This window comes from Podarcis raffonei, chromosome 2 (assembly GCF_027172205.1).
Source record: "Podarcis raffonei isolate rPodRaf1 chromosome 2, rPodRaf1.pri, whole genome shotgun sequence".
Lineage (NCBI taxonomy): Eukaryota > Metazoa > Chordata > Lepidosauria > Squamata > Lacertidae > Podarcis > Podarcis raffonei.
Window position 1 is genome coordinate 22,744,911 of NC_070603.1, and position 21,539 is coordinate 22,766,449.

Consider the following 21,539-nt stretch of genomic DNA (forward strand, 5'->3'; position numbering starts at 1 on the left):
ATCTGTCTCTGCCATGGCACACGCCTTAGAACTGTCTCCACCAAAACATACTGTGAGCAAATCATTTTCAGCATAATTCTAGAAGACTGCAGTCAGCCTGGAAGCACAGCCAGTGTGCTTGGCTAACAGGTAGCACCTTTGATTACACAAAATTAGGTGGCCTCAGTTATGGGTGTAGCCAGGATTTATGTTGGGGGAGGGCAGAACCGAGTTATCTGTGATGTGATTGGTCAGTGAAGTATTTGTTGTAAACAACAACTGCTCCCTTTCCCTTATGGAAAGAGCCCTTATAGAGTCATTTCTAGGTACTCCATCGGTAGGAGAAAATAAGAGGCCAACCAGAGAATATTGAGAAGCAAAGCAGCTAGTAAGCCTGATCTTTATTAAAGATGTTGCAACAGGGTGCTCCCCCACAAACGGGGGGACGACGACCCAGTACAAAGGTGTGCAAGCCCTTATATAGACTTTTGAACTGCCCACCCTGTAGCTCAAAACCACCCCTCCATACATCATACATACATCACAGAAGCAGTCATACGTACACCCGAGAAGGGGCAAACCACAACAGAAATCAGTGAGTTGTTTTTATCCTGTCTGCCAGGTTACCTGAATGGATTACTTGGGCATCCTGGCCACTCTCTTATTATGATAACTATTCAGTGATTGAATACAGGTCACAGGTTCACCCTATTCATATCTTAACTGTGCCCTTGAGACAGGCTTTGTGAGCAAAGAGACAATGGGGAGGCTCCCCATTTCCTTCAACCTTGCAGAGAAATATTTGAGGTCATTTTGGGAGAGAGAAAATGGTTTCAGGACTTTTCTGTGGGTTTCAGACATGTGGTTTACATATTTATATGTGTTTACTCGGTACATTTATGAACACCTTTTTTATATACATGTATATAAGACCTTTTTATATACATGTATATAAGACCTTAGGGACGCGGGTGGCGCTGTGGGTAAAACCTCAGTGCCTAGGACTTGCCGATCGCATGGTCGGCGGTTCGAATCCCTGCGGTGGGGTGCGCTCCTGTCGTTCGGTCCCAGCACCTGCCAACCTAGCAGTTCGAAAGCACCCCCGGGTGCAAGTAGATAAATAGGGACCGCTTACCAGCGGGAAGGTAAACAACGTTCCGTGTGCTGCGCTGGCTCGCCAGATGCAGCTTGTCACGCTGGCCACGTGACCCGGAAGTGTCTGCGGACAGCGCTGGCTCCTGGCCTATAGAGTGAGATGAGCGCACAACCCTAGAGTCTGGCAAGACTGGCCCGTATGGGCAGGGGTACCTTTACCTTTACATATAAGACCTTAAAATTCTTATAACATATTTTTATTTATTTACTTGATTTAGGGGAGGCAGCTGGCTACGCCCATGGTTTCAGAAAAAAAGAATAGTATTGTTGCTACAAGTCTTCAGCACAATAAAGCCACAATAATGAAGTCACTAAAATAGTTGAAATGTAAGCAGAAAAAAACACGGAAAAAAAAACTGGCTAGGCCCTGTTTTTCGCATGACGACATCATGACCATGTGCTTCGCGGAAGAGAGAAGACTGCTGCGTCTTCCTGCACGCGCTACCTTGCAAGACGAGAAAGAGGAAAGAACTACAACTCCCGGCATGCATCTTTACAGCTGAAACAAGAACGTTCGCCCTTACACCTCTTCCGATGCATCCTGGGAAACATCCGGGCTTTTATCAAACCACTTCTTCCTTTTTTGAAAAATCATTCCGCAGACGAGGGAAAGGGAATATAATCCCATTTTTAAAAAAGGCTCAGAGTCGGGACTGAGCGAGGGAAAGCCCAACATCATTGCTTTCTCTGTCCTTAGGACGAAACACACTGGTGGGTTACCTCCCCCCGCCCCCTTAACCCGTTCTTTGAAAACCTCTTTTTTCACCGTGGGCGGAAATGAGGTGAAGCGTTTCCGCCTCGCGGAGGGATAGCTATATAAGGATCGGAGGGCGGCCGCCGGATCCTCTTTCGCCTCTTCTTGAGCGCCGAAATGGTGGGTAGAGTTGCGCGTGTGGTTCCGCGGGGCCGGAGAAAGGGGAATGGAGGCCAAAGCCATGAGTTTGAGAGGGCGGGAGCGGGAAGAGCGAAATAGCTAGGAATTTGAATGGGTTTGGTGGTGGAGCTGCGATCCTGTTCCCCTTTAACGGCTTGGAGTTAACGGCTCCGGGTCACCGTCTCGGCCCTCAAAACACCCCCCACCTCAACATTCCTCAAATATCCCCCTTTCGGGCTCCAGTTGGTACAGCCCGTCTCCCCTCTTTTTCCTGCTCCCTTGGCGCGGGCTTCCCTCTCATTACCCCTCAGGGTCCCGTGAGGGGCCCGTCCTCCGTGCGCATGATTGCCTGCAGGGCAGCCCGCCTCCCTCTAGCTTGCTGGGTGTGAGCAGCTTGAATAAAACACAGTTGTACCTCTGTTTACGTACTTAATTCGTTCCGGAGGTCCGTTCTTAACCTGAAACTGTTCTTAACCTGAAGCACCACTTTAGCTAATGGGGCCTCCTGCTGCCGCCGCGCCGCCGAAGCACGATTTCTGTTCTCATCCTGAAGCAAAGTTCTTAACCCGAGATACTATTTCTGGGTTAGCAGAGTCTGTAACCTGAAGCATATGTAACCCGAGGTACCACTGTATTGGGTGGGGTGGGGGGCAGGTAAGCCCCGCCCCAAATAATCGATCACATTGACGCAATGCATGCACACCTTTTGAATGGCAATGGCCATCAACTTGGGGGGGGCTCGGACCCCTCAAATATTTTATTGGGGGAGCCGAAAAGCCCCCCAGGAGTTGGCTCCTGTGCTCGCTAGGGAGTTTCTGGGTTTATCGTGTTTTTAATATTCTGTTGGGAGCCACCCAGAGTGGCTGGGGAAACCCAGCTAGATGGGCAGGGTATAAATAATAGATGATGATGATGATGATGATGATGATGAACGTTCCCCCCGGAACATGAGGATTCCCTTCCTTTCCATGAAGAGCGAGAGACAGGATTGGTGCTTGAAAACATTCACATTCTGCCCTGGCTGCCTCTTGTTCAGATCTCTCAGACTTGGGCTCGCAAACTGAAAGATTTAATACTGAACTGAAAAGGCGCGATTTAAAGAATGTAAAAGGGGGCAGGAGATGTCACTGGCACCTGGGAGAGCTCAAAAGATGCACTTGAAGACACCTTGCAGACACTAAGCAGGCCCCTGGGTCTGGTCTGCACTTAAATGGGATATTGCCAGGGAATTGCTCCTATGCTTCCTGGAGTCCCATGATGAAAGGCAGGGTGTAGATATACATAAATAACTAGAACTCACAAAAAAAATGCGTTGGTGTGGCTCTAGGAGGTGAGTGGCAGTGGGCATAGTGCACACACATTTTGCAGGTGAAAATAGTGTTATGACGCCTCTGGTTCTTTGAACACCTCAGCCTCTACCATTATACTGAAGGTTCAAGTCACCCTGCTGCATGTGAATAGGCAGTGGTAGTGTGGAAAGGGGGGGAGGAAGGAATTGCTAACCTTTACAGGCCTGTCTATGATGCACCTGCTCAGCCATAACTGGGAAGCTGGGAGGAGGCTGCAAACACTGGCCAGATTTGAGAATGGAATTAACATTAAACCCACCTTTTAACATGGGAACTGCTTTATTTGTTAGCACGTTACTTATTTTTCTGTCACCTAGTTTTGTTGGGTTTCGGGGGGGGGGGATACCAAACATTTAAAAAAATGTGTCACTGGAATCACTTTAAATCCCAGCCTGTAACAAGAAACCCATTTTATTTTTTAGTTACTTAAAGTTCCTTTCTTACAAACCAAACAAACTAACACTTAAAGAAGCAAAAATACTGCAGGGTGCCATTGGCCTTCACTTAGAATGGAGTGTGTACTGTTTGGGAGCCTAACCTATCACTTAAAGCAACTTTTCCCCAATTTGGCCTTCTGCAAGTTTTTTGGGCTACAACTCCTCTAAAAGTGGTCAGGGATAGCGAAAGTTGCACTCCAAAACACCTGGAGGACAAAAGGTTGACTTCCAGTGATGGGTCATGGCCTGATCCAGGGGGGGTCACAACAGGAACATGACCACTATGCAGATATATGGTAAAAGATTCAGAAATAGGTCTCTAAATTCATGTTTGGGCCAGCTGTATCAGTCCTACAGCTGTCCACTGTAACCCATTCTGTTTCCAGAAGCGGTTGGGCAGATGCTTCTGGGAAGCTTGTGAATGGGACACAAAAGCAACGGTGCTTTCTTACTATCAGTGCCTGATGTCCATGGGTAAAATCTGTAATAACATGGAAATACTATTTAACTGCAATGAATGTCTCAACTCTTTCTTTTCAAAATCATGTTAAGGGGAGCAGGATGAGCTACCTGCGACACAATGGGTCACTTCACATAAGCCACACCTATCACTCAGCTGGGTTGCCAGTTGCATTGCTAGAACATGCCACAACATCCAAGTGATCTCGGAGAGCATTCCAGTTTCAAATATTCTGATTATTTCTGCTTTTAGTTAAGCAATTTTTATTTTTATTCATTGGGGAGGTCAGCTGCCCCACTCCTGGCTATGCCCATGATTTAAGCTAGTAGCTGTCACCATATATCGTAATGAACCAGAAGCCAGTGCTGTTGAAGCTCACAGGTGAGGACATTATGGTACTTAAATCCATTAGCTTTGTTTGACCCCATCAACAGCTTATCAGAGGTATACTGAACGTTCAGACTTACTCTTTAGTTATGGTGTGAATTTGGGTGATTTTAGGGATCTCTGCTTTTATTTCAGGCATAGGCAAACTGCCCTCCAGATGCTTTGGGACTACAACTCCCATCATCCCTAGCTAACAGGACCAATGGTCAGGGATGATGGGAATTGTAGTCCCAAAACATCTGGAGGGCCGAGTTTGCCTATGCCTGTTTTATTTGCTGCAAAGTTTCCTTGTCTATCTCTGGAGCTGATGCTTACCAGAGATGCCCATGTGAGAGGTATTTCGAATATACTGCTTGGTATTGAGCAGTGCTTTTCCTGTGTTCTGTAGTGCTATGTTGGTTCTCCAGTACCTTAATATTTAAAAATTTCTGTCCCTTTAAACAGACCAAGAAGAGAAGGAATAACGGCCGTGCCAAGAAGGGCCGGGGACATGTCCAGCCTATTCGCTGTACCAACTGTGCCCGCTGCGTCCCCAAGGACAAGGCCATTAAGAAGTTTGTCATCCGAAACATAGTAGAAGCAGCCGCAGTCCGAGATATCTCGGAAGCAAGTGTGTTTGACTGTAAGTATCTTATGTCTCCATGCACTACTTCTGATTTACCAGTATTCATAAAGTTTCAGAAGGGTGGAATGAAGACGGATTTCTTTGTGTAAAAACAGAAATCAAATCCCATTATGACTCTTAATTGAAGTGTGTTGTATGCTTAGTCTGCTTTGTTCTGTCAGAATAAACATGAGACATACTTCTCTTTAAAGTTTTACGCTCCTGAATATTTTTCTTTTAGAATACTATTTTATATGCTGGTTTTCCTTTGGAAAATTCAGAGCCCATTAATGAGCTTAACCGGCAGTACTCCATCCATTGGAAGACTTCGGAAGCTTTTCATGGGTGCTATATAAGAACTGGATTTTGCCTTTCTGTAATGCAAACGTTGCATGCCTGTGTACTTAGCTCTGTTGCTTCTTCCTTTCTCTCCAGCATATGTGCTGCCCAAACTCTATGTGAAGCTTCACTATTGTGTTAGCTGTGCCATCCACAGCAAGGTGGTGAGGAACCGTTCCCGTGAGGCCCGGAAGGACCGTACCCCTCCACCCCGGTTCAGGCCTGCTGTAAGTGTATTGTCTTAAAGCTGTTCTTAAAGTTATGCACTTCAAAACCTCCTAGCTGGTGAGGCACCATCAGCATTGAAATGCCCCTTTGCACTAAGATATTGCATTATTATGTAACAAAATGTCCCGAGCATAAAAATTGAGCACTTTCCTTCCTGTGATCCCGTTTTAAAAAAACATAGGGTTTTTGTGTGTCTGCATTTTCTGAGGTTCTTGATCTATGCCCTTTTATACCAGCTGGCATCCTTTCCCAGTTTTTTTGTAGGAAGCCTTGTGTGTGGCTTACAGTAGAGTTTGCAGAGTTTGTATTGAGTGCCAATGGAAAGTTACATGGGGAAGAGGTTGGAAATAATACGGAATACAGGCACCAGAATGTTGCAGGAATAATTGCATCTCCGGGTTCTTACTGAACCTTATAGTGGTTCTCAACCTGTGGGTCCCCAGATGTTGTTGGACTACAACTCCCATCTTAGGGGTGATGGGAGTTGTAGTTCAACAACATCTGGGGACGCACAGGTTGAGAAAGGCTGTTCTCCTACCGTGCCACCTGTGTACATGGTGATGTATAGTGACATAAGCCAGGATTCATTAAAATGCCTAATCTCAAAGTTGAAGATGATGCCAGAAGGGCAAGGCCAGCTCCCCAGACTGCTTCCCTTGCATTGTTCATTTGTTGCAACTCACCTGTATCAAATTGGTCTTGTGATGGCAAATGAGTATTGTCTTGATTTAAATAACTGTGTCAAAATTAAATGACTGTCCCCTAACACAACCTTTCTTTTTTTTCCCCCAGGGTGCTGCACCAAGACCACCCCCTAAGCCTATGTAAAGAGATGGTTTGAATGATGCCAGTTTCTACTATTGACACAATAAATTTACAGCTGGTCTTTATGCGTTATTGGTCTAGAGTGTTGTTTTTAAAGGGCTGGACTTTAAGGGGTGGATGTCTTGTTGTTAGCTGTTATTTAGGCATACTGACTGTGGAACTTGGAAATATATGGGAAATGTGTTCAATGTTTAGAAGCCAAGAATGCCATGTGACGTGTTTTCACTGGTGAGAACATTCCTTGTCCGTCCGTCCCCATCATTTGTGGGTGACCTTCTTGGGGAGTTTCCAGGAAGATTCCCTCCCTGCAAATTAGGGTTCAGAAAAAGATAAAACACGTTTTTTCAAGCTAATTGCTGGTGGGTGGAAAGAGACTGGCTGCATGGCAGTGGGGCGGGGTGTACTTGCCTCTGTGATTGTGTGTGTGTGTGTGTGGCTCAGAACAGTTTCTTGTGTTTCCAAATTTGCCCACAGCCACAAAATGGTTAACAAGAGCTGAACAAACTGAATAGGTTTGGTGGAGGGCAACAAAGATGTGGTCAGCTGTATTGGAAAAAGGTATGAGGTAAGGAACTGGGTGGGTGTGGGTGTAAGCAGATAGTACTCATCAGGCACTTTAAGGACTGTCATAGAAGCTAGCAAAGACTTGTTACTTTGTGCTCCAGAGAGCTAGGCTAAATGTAGTGGTGTATCTTCAAACAGAGGCTGGACGGATGTGTATTGTGGATGCTTTAGTTTCAGATTTCATAGATTAAGTGGTGGATTGGATCAGTTGATGCACAAAGCAACTCCAACTTCGTTTCTACTCAGTTTGCACTTGTGTGAGCTTGCACACTGGAAATGAACTCTTGATGTGTCCTCACACTGACCAGTAACTACTTCTGGAAGTAGCTAGGGCCTGGGAGAAGCATGTACATTGTGTTCCTTTTTTTATGCTTCTCAGATATAGCTGTATTATAACAGCTTTTGGAGGATTCAAACTTGCCCACCTCTAATACAAAAAGTTTACTTGATCACATTCATACTTGGGCTGAGTGGAATTCCACTCATATAACATTCCACTGGAGTTAAGCAGGGTTTTTCCTTCTTTTGACAGTTCCTTTAAAAGCTGTTCTGGCTCTGGGGGGGTTGAGGGATCCTTCTGAACAGCATGTGAGGTGATGCTGAAGGCTATAAAGAGGAATACACCAAAAACAACAACTCTTAACTGCTTCATCTAGCAGAAGTCTCCCCTTGATCAAAGCTATTTCAGCAAATAGAAGGAGCCCTTTTTAGCAGAAGGAAGAGTAAATCCAACCCAGTATAAAGAAAAGAACATTTAGGCCGCAAACTTAAACCTGCTTACCTGGGAGTAAGCTTTGTTGAACTTGAAGGCTTTCCTAAATATGAATTATTTTGCTAGTTTTTGATGTGCTTTACAAAGTCACCATAGTCCTTAAGTGGAAGTGCAAGTACTACTTCTAATTGGATGTTTGTCAAACTAATTCCCGGTGCAAGTGCACTGTAGGTGAATCATGCCTGCCCATGGCAGTCTGGAGCAAGGCCTCTTACCTTGCATTTCAGCATTGCTTGTTTACATCATGAATCTAATTGAAGGTTTCTCTTGGAAGACCAATTTGCCTTGCAAAAATAAGGGTGGACATGGTCTGGGTTGCATTCTTTGTTTATGATGTGGCTTGTATATATACATGACAACATGATGATCCAATCTGGGTCATAATTCTTGTGTTTGGCCTTAACCCCCTCTGCATTCATTGAGCCTAGCAGAACCTTTGTTTAATCCACAACCACCAGAATGTGGATCTCTAGGTAAGAACTCCCACTATGACTGGTGAAAGTACTGCAAGGTAGTACTGTGTTTAAGATGGTTTGGAAACCATTCTCCAAGCCGCACACATGTACTTCCTGGTTTATGATAACTCGTTCAAAAGATTAACTCCCACCCCCTGGCACTGATGGGGAAGGGGCTGGAGGAGACAGAAGATGAAGAGGAAGATCTGTCGCATGCATACAAGTTTGACGTGATAGTGGAGCTTTGTTGGATACAGCCCAAAAGAAAATGCCCCTATATAAAAGTAAGTAACCCCCATACACCACAGGCGCCATACACTTTGGTGAACTCTGGGGAGACGATCCACAGGTAGAGCCCCCAGTGGCACAGTGAGTTGGTGTGTCTTGCTGTTAACCAGAAGGTTGGTGGTTCGAGCCCACTCAGGGATTGCTGTGCTTCGGGTACTGGGGTCCTTGGCTGTTTTGCAGCTTTATAGGTTAAAATGAGCCCATTGAATGGGGCCCTGGGATGCACTGGCAGGCAAGGCAAAAGAGTAAGGACCAACGTACTACATTTGAAATGCCTCGCTGCAGAGTTCTACAGAGATAAAATCGCTCAGATTCGGGAAGAAGTAGACTCCACCGTGGGAGCAGGGCCGGGGCGGGAGAGTGCTAGAGTTCTGTCTAGTCAAGTTGAGTGGGATCAATTCCAATCTGTTACCTCCGAGGATGTGGACAGGCTGCTTGGACGAGTGAAACCAACCACCTGTCTCCTGGATCCTTGCCCATCCTGGCTTATAAAAGCTAGCCGGGAAGGACTGGGCGATGGGCTTCGTGGGGTGGTGAATGCTTCCCTCCGTGAGGGAGCCTTCCCAGACCCGCTGAAAGAGGCGGTTATTAAACCGCTTCTTAAAAAACCATCTTTAGATGCGGCCACGATGGCCAACTATCGCCCAGTCTCAAATCTTCCATTCTTGGGCAAGGTGATTGAGCGAGCGGTTGCCGAACAACTCCAGGCACGCCTGGAAGAAGCGGACCATTTGGATCCCTTCCAGTCGGGATTCAGGCCTCATCATGGGACTGAAACTGCCTTGGTCGCACTGGTTGATGATCTCCGGCGGGCTAGGGACAAAGGTGAGAGCTGTTTCCTAGTTCTGCTGGATCTCTCAGCGGCGTTTGATACCATCGACCATAACATCCTTCTGGACCGTCTTGAGGGGCTGGGAGCTGGGGGCACTGTCATACAGTGGTTCCGCTCCTTCCTCCTGGGCCGTGTTCAGAAAGTGGTGGTGGGGGATGAGTGTTCAGACCCCTGGGCTCTCACTTGTGGGGTGCCTCAGGGTTCTGTCCTCTCCCCCATGCTTTTCAACATTTACATGCAGCCGCTGGGAGAGATCATCAGGAGGTTTGGGCTGGGTGTTCATCAGTATGCGGATGATACCCAGCTCTACCTCTCTTTTAAATCAGAACCAGTGAGGGCGGTGAAGGTCCTGTGTGAGTGTCTGGAGGCGGTTGGAGGATGGATGGCGGCTAACAGATTGAGGTTGAATCCTGACAAGACAGAAGTACTGTTTTTGGGGGACAGGAGGCGGGCAGGTGTGGAGGATTCCCTGGTCCTGAATGGGGTAACTGTGCCCCTGAAGGACCAGGTGCGCAGCCTGGGAGTCATTTTGGACTCACAGCTGTCCATGGAGGCACAGGTCAAATCTGTGTCCAGGGCAGCTGTTTACCAGCTCCATCTGGTACGTAGGCTGAGACCCTATCTGCCTGCGGACTGTCTCGCCAGAGTGGTGCATGCTCTGGTTATCTCCCGCTTGGACTACTGCAATGCACTCTACGTGGGGCTACCTTTGAAGGTGACTCGGAAACTACAACTAATCCAGAATGCGGCAGCTAGACTGGTGACTGGGGGCGGCCGCCGAGACCATATAACACCGGTCTTGAAAGACCTACATTGGCTCCCAGTACGTTTCCGAGCACAATTCAAAGTGTTGGTGCTGACCTTTAAAGCCCTAAACGGCCTCGGTCCAGTATACCTGAAGGAGCGTCTCCACCCCCATCATTCTGCCCGGACGCTGAGGTCCAGCGCCGAGGGCCTTCTGGCGGTTCCCTCATTGCGAGAAGCAAAGCTACAGGGAACCAGGCAGAGGGCCTTCTCGGTAGTGGCGCCCGCCCTGTGGAACGCCCTTCCATCAGATGTCAAAGAGATAAACAACTACCTGACATTCAGAAGACATCTTAAGGCAGCCCTGTTCAGGGAAGTTTTTAACGTGTGATATTTTACTGTATTTTTGGTTTTTATGGAAGCCGCCCAGAGTGGCTGGGGAGGCCCAGCCAGATGGGCGGGGTATAAATAATAAATTATTATTATTATTATTACATCATTCTACATTACTGTTGGATGGCGCCTTGTACACCGACTTCTGGCAACTCCTGCAGCCAAACTGGTGCCAAACGACGCAAAGAAATTGTTTGACCCACTTAAAATTATGGCAGCCACATTCTGGACCAATTGTAATATCTGCTCAATAGCAGCCATTATAGAGTCTGTTGCAGTCATCAAATCAGAATATGAAGAAGATTCAAATTTCCTGGTTTGGGTGATTTATTTCTCATGTAGTTCCTGCTAGTAGGCACAGGGTGGCAGCAGAGGGCAGCTCTAGGTGCTTACTTCCTAATACCGTGCATCGTTCCAAATCCATAACAATATGAAATGGTGATGATTTTTATTAAACAGAAGGTATCTCTGGCTTTCTAACTGCTTTGTATCAGAACACATGGAGGAAGATTGAAGAAATAGTGGGGGGGGATATTAGAAAAAGATTGCAAACAGTTTAGGGAGGACAGGAATAAATTAGAGGTCCCCTGAAGCCTATGAGATCAAGGTCCTGCAGAGATTGGAAGTAACCAGGAAGTAACCAGGTAACAATTAGATGTTCTGATGTCAAAATAGTCAAGGTATATTTAATTGAACTGTTTTATTATGTTTACGTGTTTCTCACTTTGGGATTGTGTGAACAATGAAGAGTTTATAATCAAACTCTTAACATATTACAGGCCAAGAAATGACCTGAGGCCATAATTAGATCAACAGTAACTTTTCCCCTCCTCTTTGGTGTCACCTATTTCCTGTCTTATTCACCCTCTGAGTTGGGTGGAGGGAAATTTGTGGCTAAAGCCCAGCAATTCCTAAAGGCAGGCTGAGTAGCCGCCATGTTGAGTTTCTCACCTGTGGCTCATCTTGGGCAGGACTTGGAGCTGACTTGGATTGGAACTTGGCTGCACTTGAGAGATGTTCTAATCTTGGGGTAGGATTTGGGCATTTAAGAACTTGAGTTTTAAGCAGGTTGAAAGTCACTTGCATGGTTCCTGTATATTTCCTCAAAAACTATGTTGGGGCAGTTGAGACCAGAGCTAGAGTAGAGGAGTGGGATGTTTTAACTAGTGATGATAAACCTTCCAGTTGTTTCTGGATTCTCAACTCTTGCCAGGAGATCACACGTCACAGCTATAGGTCCTGGTCCAAATTGGGTAGTAGAGCACTTAAAGGTCAAATCTGATTGTATCCCGTGGTGATTTATATCCTTGCTTAAAACGAAAGAGTTATGATCTCTAAAAATGGCTATATTTTATATATTCAGTAACGTTGCAAGCAAATATTATTACTTATTTGTTCCAACAACCTCAGGGGACCACACATTCACACCCTTCCACCAGACAAGAGACTACCCCAGTTACCTCATCTTAACACCTTGTATATTCTCATTTCAAGACTTGCAAGCTGGAGACTTTAGGCTCCAGCATCATGCTTCCTCTTCAATGCGCATGCGCACAGCTTGCTCACTTTTTTGTGACTTTCTAGTAAAGGTGCCACACTGGCACCAATGACTCTGAGCACCAAAGGGGTTTTGTTGATTACAGAATACTGTGCTTCAGAAGGGTAATAATGTTTTGCCATTTTTAAAAATTAATTTTGAAGATCACATGAAGCATAATGGGAATTCAATCAGGAAAAGGGCTGCATGGGGGAACTGCTGCTTGCTTGGTGTCCCTTCCGTGCCTCGTATCCTTGGCCTGTGGCCCGTCCTTCCATAGGGCCTGCTTGGCCCAGAAGCTGCCAAGAGACAGATCCTGCATCAGGGCTGCTGCCTTCAGCACATCAGCCCCCATCAGTTGTTTTTTAACTGAGGCTGGGAGGCCCTGTTTGCAGCAAGCGCCCATGAATTCTGCTTTCTTCTGACACTTATCTCTGATCTCATTTCCTCCCACTCCTCTCCTGACTGCAACCATTGTTCTCAGCGCCCACTCCTGAATCTCTGCCATCCTCTCCCTCTCTCCATGCCATGCACTGTGACAGAGTGACCTTGCCAGTGGCTGTGGCGCTGCTCCTGCCATCCTTTGCCACCAAAGGCCCAGGCAGGGAATGAGGATGATGCCACAACAGTAATAACCCACCACTTCCTTCCTTCCTTCCTTCCTTCCTTCCTTCCTTCCTTCCTTCCTCTCTCTCTCTGCCAGGCTCTCTCTCTCTCTCTCTCTCTGCTTGGAATGGCAGCCATCTGAACGGATGGATAGATAACAGAGGTCGCTTTTGTTTCTCATAGGCTTTTTCTATAATTTTGCAGCAGAGACAGCAGTGGGACTCAAAAGTTATTGCAAAAGGGCGACCGACGAGAAGGCTGTGGCAGAATGCACAAGAGAAACAGATGCTCTTATGCTCAGCAGACTCTTTTGCTGGCTTGTCTTGAAACAAGTATTCCCCTTTATGTGGATCCAGTCTTAATTCTACATGCTTGGAGGGGAGAAGCACTGTGTGGCATTAAGGGGCTGGTGGTCCTGCATCCTACAGATCATCCTAAATGGGAAATGTGTATACAGTGGTACCTCTGGTTACGTACTTAATTTGTTCCGGAGGTCCGTTCTTAACCTGAAACTGTTCTTAACCTGAAGCACCACTTTAGCTAATGGGGCCTCCTGCTGCCATTGCGCTGCCGCCGCACGATTTCTACTCTCATCCTGAAGCAAAGTTCTTAACCTGAGGTACTATTTCTGGGTTAGGGGAGTCTGTAACCTGAAGCGTATGTAACCTAAAGTGTATGTAACCCGAGGTACCACTGTACAGAGGGTGAGCCTGGGGAAAGGCTTTGGGCCTAAAAGCCCAAATGAGCCTTCCAGGCCTCTCTCAGCTCTCTTCCCTGAGCCACAACCCTGTTTTGTACTCTGCTCGGGTGTTTTTACCTGTCTGGAACAGTTACTTAAAATTCTGTTAATGCCTCCTGCACGCCTGGAAAGAGGAACGTGTGAGGGTTTTGAAGCTAGCCTAGTGTACAAAGGTAACACACCTATTATTATTATCATCAATAAAACAATGGCAAGCCACAGTACATAAAATAATACAATACAACTTCAGAAGCAGAGACTAGAGGGTGGAGCAAGGCAGGTGGAAGGAGGCCTTGCCTGATGGAGTCTCTCCCCTCACAGTTGCAAGGCCCACTTTGCCCTCTAGCCTCACCCAGTACTGGCGTCTGGCCCCTCGAACGAAAAAAGTGGCCTTCAGGCTCAGTTTAAGGTTCCCCACCCATTGTTGTTTTATTTGAGAGCCTGCCGAGGCCTCCCAGAAAGACACCTCTCTGTGGTAGTTGACAGGACTCCATTTACCAAGCACCACTAATCCTTGGGCCTATGCCAGGGATGGAGAAAGCCCCATTGTAATAACTCTCCTTATCAGAATATCTGCCAGTCTCAGCCCCTCACTTGATACAGTGGTGCCCCGCAAGACGAATGCCTCGCAAGACGGAAAACCCGCTAGACGAAAGGGTTTTCCGTTTTGGAGGTGCTTCGCAAAACGAATTTCCTATGGGCTTGCTTCAAAAGACGAAAAAACCGGAGGACGAAGAGACTCGCGGAACAGATTCTTTTCGTCTTGCGAGGCACCACTGTAATATGATAATCGTGACAATACAGGATAACCGTAACAGACCCTCCAAATGTCCCTATTTCCCAGGGACAGCCCCAGGTTTACAGAAGCCATTCCAGTTTCTGATTTCATCCCAGAATGTCCCACTTTTCCATAGGACATCCCCGGTGCTTGCCCCCCAAAAAACAATGTTTAGGGTACTCTCATTTTGACTCAAGAAAATCGCCATTTTATAGTTCAAATCGGGGGAAATAAATACAGTAAATGGACAAAAGTACAAAGATTCACAAAATGTTATGGGGGTATGCGTACCCCCAGGGAAAAAAGCACTGGACATCCCTACTTTCATCAGAGAAATGTTGGAGGGTATGGAGTTTTGCGACCCCTGAGCCAAGGAGATAAGCAACTATACAACCTTTAGAAGGCATCTGAAGGCAGCCCTGTATAGGGAAGTTTTTAAATGTTTAATGTTTTATTATGTTTTTATATAATGTTGGAAGCTACCCAGAGTGGCTTGAGCAATCCATTCAGATAGGGCATAAACAAAATTATTATTATTATTATTATTATTATTTAGATAGGGCATTCCTATTTTAACTGGAGAAAAGTGGAGGATATGTTGTAAACTCCTGCCCCCAACATCATATGTGGAGACAATAACACAGGTGTCTATGGCAGGGCTGTTATAATCTGCACTTTGTCTCTGTTTCTAACCTGCAGTATTGAAATGATGATGATGGATTATGTTTATTGCAATTGTAGTGTTGGGGCTTCTAAAAAATGATGATGATGAAACTGGCCATCTCCACTGCAATGTGAGTATTAGGATATATACACTTCTGTGACCAGAAGGGAAGTTCATGGTTATAAAACATTAAAAGCAGCACTGCTGATATATAGCCTACTGAACAATGGTAAGAATCACATGCATCTGTTTCTCTGTTCATTTTCCCTCTGCCTCTGCCCACCGTTGCCATATGGTGCCCCCAAACAGGAATTGGGTTGAAAAGGTTCCCTTGGCATATCAGCATTATTGAGCTTGGTGGACCAATGGTTTCAGTGGTGCCAACTCAAATAAAATATTGGGGGGAGCGGGTAAGCCCTGCCCCACATAATTACATGGTGCGGTGTATGCACACCATTTGAATGGCAATACCTATTAACTTGGGGCAACTCCCTCGAATATTTTATTGGGGGGCCTGAAGGGCCCTAGGCCCCTAGGAGTTGGCTCCTATGGGTCTGACTCGCTTCCTATGTTCTCATGTTTACTAAATGTTCAGAAACCAAAAAAGGCCATATCATGGCGGTTTCCTTACTCAGAAATATCAGATCTGTTTCTTAGCCCCAGCTAAAAATCCTTGTTCAGAAACCCAAATGTTGCTAGTAGGAAGTATTATACAATTACAGAACTTGAGCTGTGATTGCAGAATGCAGAATGACTCTGAGACTTAACTTTCTTGAATTGAGATGCTATGCTGTTCTCAGTTTTGCATGCTTGTGGATGTACATTGATACTGACTCGAGTTGACCTTCCAGAAGTTAACTGGCACCAGGGAGGAGCATGAGCATATCCTGTTCCACTTTCTGATGCTAACAAGCCCTTGATATAAAGAAAAACCAGTTCTGTTAATCTTTTAAGCAATTTTCAATGTACTGGAACACTGGCCATAGTCCCTAAGTGGAAAAGCAAGTACTACTTCTAATTGGATGTTTGTCAAACTAATGCCTGGTGCAAATGCACTGTAGGTGAGTCATACCTGCCCATGGCCGTCTGGAGCGAGGCCTCTTACCTTGCACTTCAGCATCACTTGTTTACATCATGAATCTAATTGAAGATTTCCCTTGGAAGACCAATTTGCCTTGCAAAAATAGGGGTGGACATGGTCTTGGTTGCATTATTTGCTTATGATGTGGCTTGTAGAAACATGACAACTTGACATGTTGATCAAGTCTGGGTCATCATTCCTGTCCCTAGTTCTTACATAAACTGCTGCAACTGGGCCCTCTGTAAATTCAGCAACTAGATGAACATCTGCTGTATTATTTGATCCCAGCAGAACATTGGGTTTTATATGTGATGACCAGCTGCAGAATACGGATGTCTGGACAAGAATTACCACTGGCAATATTTACTGTGTAATATTTCAGTTTTCAAAAGAGTTTACAATTCAGTTTCCTTCTGGCCAAAGTGAGGGGATTATGGTCTCCTTTTTCAGAAAACATCCCTAATGGGATGTTGACTGTTTTTAGCCACAGAATCAGGTGGGGTCTATCTTCTTCCTTTTCACAGTGGAATAAAGAAGCATCCTTGCTGTCATGTTGTACATGTATTAATTTAATATGTTCTTATTTTATATTCTGAGCTGATAGATCTGAAGGGCAACTAATAAAAACCTGCAGTTAAAAACGACATAAAATCCAAAAATGAAACTGCATAAATAATAAAACAGGTTGTGCAGCAAGGAAAATCAGGAGAGAAAAGAATGTCAAGTTGAATCAGATAAAAGTGATCAATAAGCCCCAAAACCCTTCTGTGGGGAAAAAAGACTCATTCTTATCAGTTCCCTAACAGACAGAAGAGTGGAAGCATGGTCAATGACCCTACAAAGAGAAGGCCAATGTCTCAATGCCCTGTTTGGCTAACCACCCACCCACCAAAGGCTTATAGTAAGGTTTCTCAGGGAGTTTTTATTAATGAATAGGTACGGTATGTTTTATGAGGGACGCGGGTGGCGCTGTGGGTTAAACCACAGAGCCTAGGACTTGCCGATCAGAAGGTCGGTGGTTTGAATCCCTGCGATGGGGTGATCTTCCGTTGCCCGGTCCCTGCTCCTGCCAACCTAGCAGTTCGAAAGCACATCAAAGTGCAAGTAGATAAATAGGTACCTCTCTGGCAGGAAGGTAAAGGGCGTTTCCGTGTGCTGCTCTGGTTTGCCAGAAGCGGCTTAGTCATGCTGACCACATGACCTGGAAGCTGTACGCCAGCTCCCTCGGCCAATAAAGCGAGATGAGCGCCGCAACCCCAGAGTCGGTCATGACTGGACCTAATGGTCAGGCGTCCCTTTACCTTTACCTAGGTATGTTTTAAAAGGGAGAAGTTGGTCCTTGAGCTATCCTAGCTGTACACAATTAAACACCACAGAGGTTAAACATGTCCCTTTGAACTGGGCCTGGAAACCAACTGGGATCCAGTGAAGTTGTCTTAGAATCAACACTGTATGTTCCACTCTTGCCATCCCCAGTTAACATTCTGGAATTACCTTCTGGATCAGCATAAGTGCCAACTCCCTGGGGTCCTGGGTGCCCAAGTACCCATAAAATTCCCCATGAAGGGGCTGGGCACCCACAAATTTCAATGCCAAGGCCATGCACGCTGCATGGCACCTACTGCCCCATGGTCACGGGGCTAAGTTGGCATTCCTGTGGATCAGAGATAGTTATTGAGAACCTTTCAAAAGCTGCCAGCGTGGAGTATGTTACAGTAATCCAGTGGTTTTCAGCTAGTGTGCCATTGCAACCTGGGGTGCCTTGAATGATGGTCAGGGGTGCCGCAGGCCTCTGTCCCTCTTTCCTTCCCTCCCTCCTCTGATGCCCTCTCCTTTCTCTGTCTCCCAAAGGCTTGCACAGCTGTTTATTGCAGCAGCCCTGGCTATAAACTAGAGTGGTACCTCGGGATGCGAAAGGGATCCATTCCAGAGCCCCATTCACATCCTGAATAGAACGTAAGACGCGATGGCGCATCTGCAAATTGCGTTTTGCTGCTTCCGCGCATGCGCACGACGTCATTTTGAGCGTCTGCACATGCGTGAGCAGTGAAACCCGGAAGCAATGCACTCCGTTACTTCTGGGTTGCCGCAGAGCGCAACCTGAAAACTCTCAACCTGAAGCACACTCAACCCAAGGTATGACTGTATAAGCTTTGCAGGCGAATTGTGCCTCTGGGAGGCAGCCCTCTTTGGGGCAGGGGGTGAAGCTCAGAGACCTGGGGCAGTGGCTGCTCAGAGGACTCCCAAGGAGAGGGGAGAGGAGGCTGAGGTAACACTCCACAGGGGAGGGTGTTCAAAAAAGGGAGAGAGGCTGCCAGCTCTGCAGGCAAGGGGTGACGTAACTGGGCTCCTGAGCCCCACAGGGGTGGCACAGAAAGAATGTAGTTGGTTAAGGGAGCCGTGGACTCAAAAAGTTTGAAAACCTCTGCAGTAATCTGTTCACACTTATGCGTGTGGTTTCCCCATGCACATCCAGCTAGGAGCCACAGCATGGCGCCAGAGGGCAGCAGCAGGTGCTTATTCCTGCTTTTGTAATTCATCTACATTCCAAGGCTGATTTGGGGAAAAAACACCCAAAAAACAAAGAATGTCCCCTTTGTTTTCTGATTGCTCAGAACAAAAGGAAGTAAGAATGAAGAGAAAGGGGGGAGGAATAGTGAGACAGACTGCAAACTGTTTCTGGAGGACAGCATCAAAAGTAGAGGTGCCCTGAAGCACGTGAGATCAGTCACTACAGTAATGGGGGGAAACGAAGGAACAATTAGATGCTCTCCTTCTCTCTTATGGCAAGGTTTCAAGTTGAAACCTTGTCTCCATGTAATCTGCTCTGAGGTTTGCAGAAGGCTAGTCTTGCATTCCAGGCCTGAGGTCCTATTTATGTCAGAAACCATCTTTTCCTCTTTGGTGTCACCTGTTTTCTGTGTGACTCATCCTCTGAGCTGGGTGGAGGGAAATTTGGGGCTAAAGCTCAGCAATGCCTCAAGGACAGGCTGAGCAGCTACAGTGCTGAATGTCTCATCTGTGGCTCATCTGGACAGGATTTTGAGCTGCCCTGGATTAGAACTCAGCTCCACCCGAGAGCTGCTTTAATCGAGGAGTAGGATCTGGGCATTTAAAGTCACTGGTATGGTGCCTGTATATTCCCGCCCATCCATGAATAATAAAAACTCTGGTTGGGGCTCTTTGGACCACAGCTGTGACTTAGAGGGGCATTAGACCAGGGATGATAATATAACACCGGTCCTGAAAGACCTACATTGGCTCCCAGTACGTTTCCGGGCACAATTCAAAGTGTTGGTGTTGACCTTTAAAGCCCTAAACGGCCTCGGCTCAGTATACCTGAAGGAGCGTCTCCACCCCCATTATTCTACCCAGACACTGAGGTCCAGCACCAAGGGCCTTCTGACGGTTCCCTCACTGCAAGAAGCTAAGCTACAGGGAACCAGGCAGAGGGCCTTTTTGGTAGTGGCTCCTGCCCTGTGGAACGCCCTCCCATCAGATGTTAAAGAGATAAACAACTACCTGACATTTAGTAGACATATGAAGGCAGCCCTGTTCCGGGAAGTTTTTAATGTGTGATATTTTAATGTATTTTTAATCTTTGTTGGAAGCCGCCCAGAGTGGCTGGGGAAGCCCGGCCAGATGGGCGGGATACAAATAATAAATTATTATTATTATTATTATTATTATTATTATTATTATTATTATTAGGTTCCAACTCCTGCCAGCTTCAGTTAGCATGGTCAACAATCAGGGATCATGAGAGATGAGTACCATCTGGAGAGTCATAGGATCCCCACTCCTGGGTTTGATGTTACAGTGAGTATGATTTTTATATTGCTGTAAACTGCTGTGATCTATTTTTATGATACAGCAGTATTTAAATGTTTTTTATAAATAGATAAATAAAAGAACTAATATATAAAAAAGTTGGGAGATCCAGTTACAGATTTCTTGCACTTTATCCTTAGACACTCTGCCGCCTGGTAGGTGCAACTTCCATGCTTCGCATGCTTAGCCTGTGGTTCATCCTTCCAGAGGGGTCTGTTTGGCCCAGAAGCTGCCAACAGATAAATCGATCCCCAGGGCTGCTTCCTTCAACACCTTATCAGGTGAATCCTGCTACTTTCTGCAGAGGGTGGGGGCCCCATCTCCAGTGCCCACGAACTTTGCTTTCTTCTGACGCTATCTCTGATCTCATTTCCTCCCACTCCTCTCCTGACTGCGGCCATTGTTCTGAGCACCCACTCCTGAATCTCTGCCATCCTCTCCCTCCCTCCACGCCATGCGCTGTGACAGGGTGACCTTGCTGGTGGCGTGCTGCTCCTCATGTTGCTCTCTCCCGCCAAAGGCCCAGGCAGAGAATAAGTATGGTGACACAACAGTAACAGTCCATCCATCTCTCTCTCCTCTCTGCCAGGCCTGTCTTCACTCTGAATGGCCAAAGAGAGCCATTGATATGGATGGATAGATATAGAGGCTGCTTTTGTTTCCCATTTGCTCTTCCCAGAAGATTGTGGCAGACACAGCAGCAGAACTCAAAAGGTATTAGAAAGGAGGAATAGATGAGGAGGAAAAGGGACATTATAAGTGGAATGCAAGAGAGAAAGGAGGTTCTTATCAGTGCCAGATTTAAGGCAGCATGGGCATGCAGAGCTGAGGGAATGCAAAATATTATAACAACAACCACCACCACCTATAATTATATGAGTGCCTACTGAGAAGATCCATAAAAAGTGACTGTACTGAAAGGAATTATAGTGCAAATAAGAAATATTTGGAGGGGTTACAACTTTTGCCCTCGCTCAGGGTGCTGCATTACCCAGTTCCGCAGCTGTTCTCATGTTCAGTAAACTCTCTCGCTGTCTTGAAACAATTTTTCTCTTTCCTGTTCTGTGACCCAGTCTAACTTTATGCACAACAGAAGAGAAACAGCGTTGCATTAAGGTGCTGGTTCCTGGATCCTACTGATGATATTGAGAGGGAACTGTGATCTAGCGCTGTAGAACAAGGCTCTCGAGTCCAAAGATGGCTAGAATCCACACTTCTTTGCCCTTTAATAATTTCATCCAAACCCTAGAGGTGTTAGGTTGTTCTTAGACTTTACATATGCTCAAGGAGGTACTAGCCCCATGTGCAAGGCTATGGTTCCAGGATATGATCTGAAGGCAGCTGAGGCTACCACTTTGCCAAAGCCAAGGAGGTTTGGACAGTGTCTGGATGGGAGACTGCAGATCTACACATATATTTAAAGCATGTCTAGCACATATTTAAATCACATGACCTTCCCCCAGAGAATCCTGGGAATGACTATTCCCCACTCACAGAGATACCGTTCCAGGCAGCCTTAACAAACAAAGTTCCCAGGGTTCTTTGGGGGAAGGTCATGTGCTTTAAATGTGTGTTGGATGTGCTTTAAATGTGGACTTCTCTAAGACTGACATGTATG

At 46.2% G+C, this 21,539-nt stretch overlaps 1 protein-coding gene and 1 long non-coding RNA gene across 2 annotated transcripts; both read left to right on the forward strand.

Annotated features, from left to right (window-relative positions):
- Positions 1-1,891: 1,891 nt before the first annotated feature.
- RPS26 (ribosomal protein S26) lies at positions 1,892-6,702 on the forward strand. Its single transcript, XM_053375291.1, has 4 exons — positions 1,892-2,008; positions 5,086-5,263; positions 5,681-5,811; positions 6,605-6,702. The coding sequence occupies exons 1-4, from the start codon at positions 2,006-2,008 to the stop codon at positions 6,638-6,640; spliced, it is 348 nt and encodes a 115-aa protein (XP_053231266.1). The 5' UTR covers positions 1,892-2,005; the 3' UTR covers positions 6,641-6,702.
- A 6,275-nt stretch (positions 6,703-12,977) lies between these two features.
- LOC128407216 (uncharacterized) lies at positions 12,978-19,903 on the forward strand. The gene is made up of 3 exons (XR_008328739.1): positions 12,978-13,740; positions 15,087-15,238; positions 19,802-19,903. It is a non-coding gene; the product is annotated as an uncharacterized LOC128407216 (long non-coding RNA).
- Positions 19,904-21,539: the final 1,636 nt, after the last annotated feature.

Bases quoted from the DNA above. Each gene is read 5' to 3' on its own strand.
- RPS26 (XM_053375291.1), top strand. The intron at 5,264-5,680 runs GTAAGTATCTTA...CTTTCTCTCCAG, and splicing joins GGAAGCAAGTGTGTTTGACT to CATATGTGCTGCCCAAACTC. The intron at 5,812-6,604 runs GTAAGTGTATTG...TTTTTCCCCCAG, and splicing joins CACCCCGGTTCAGGCCTGCT to GGTGCTGCACCAAGACCACC.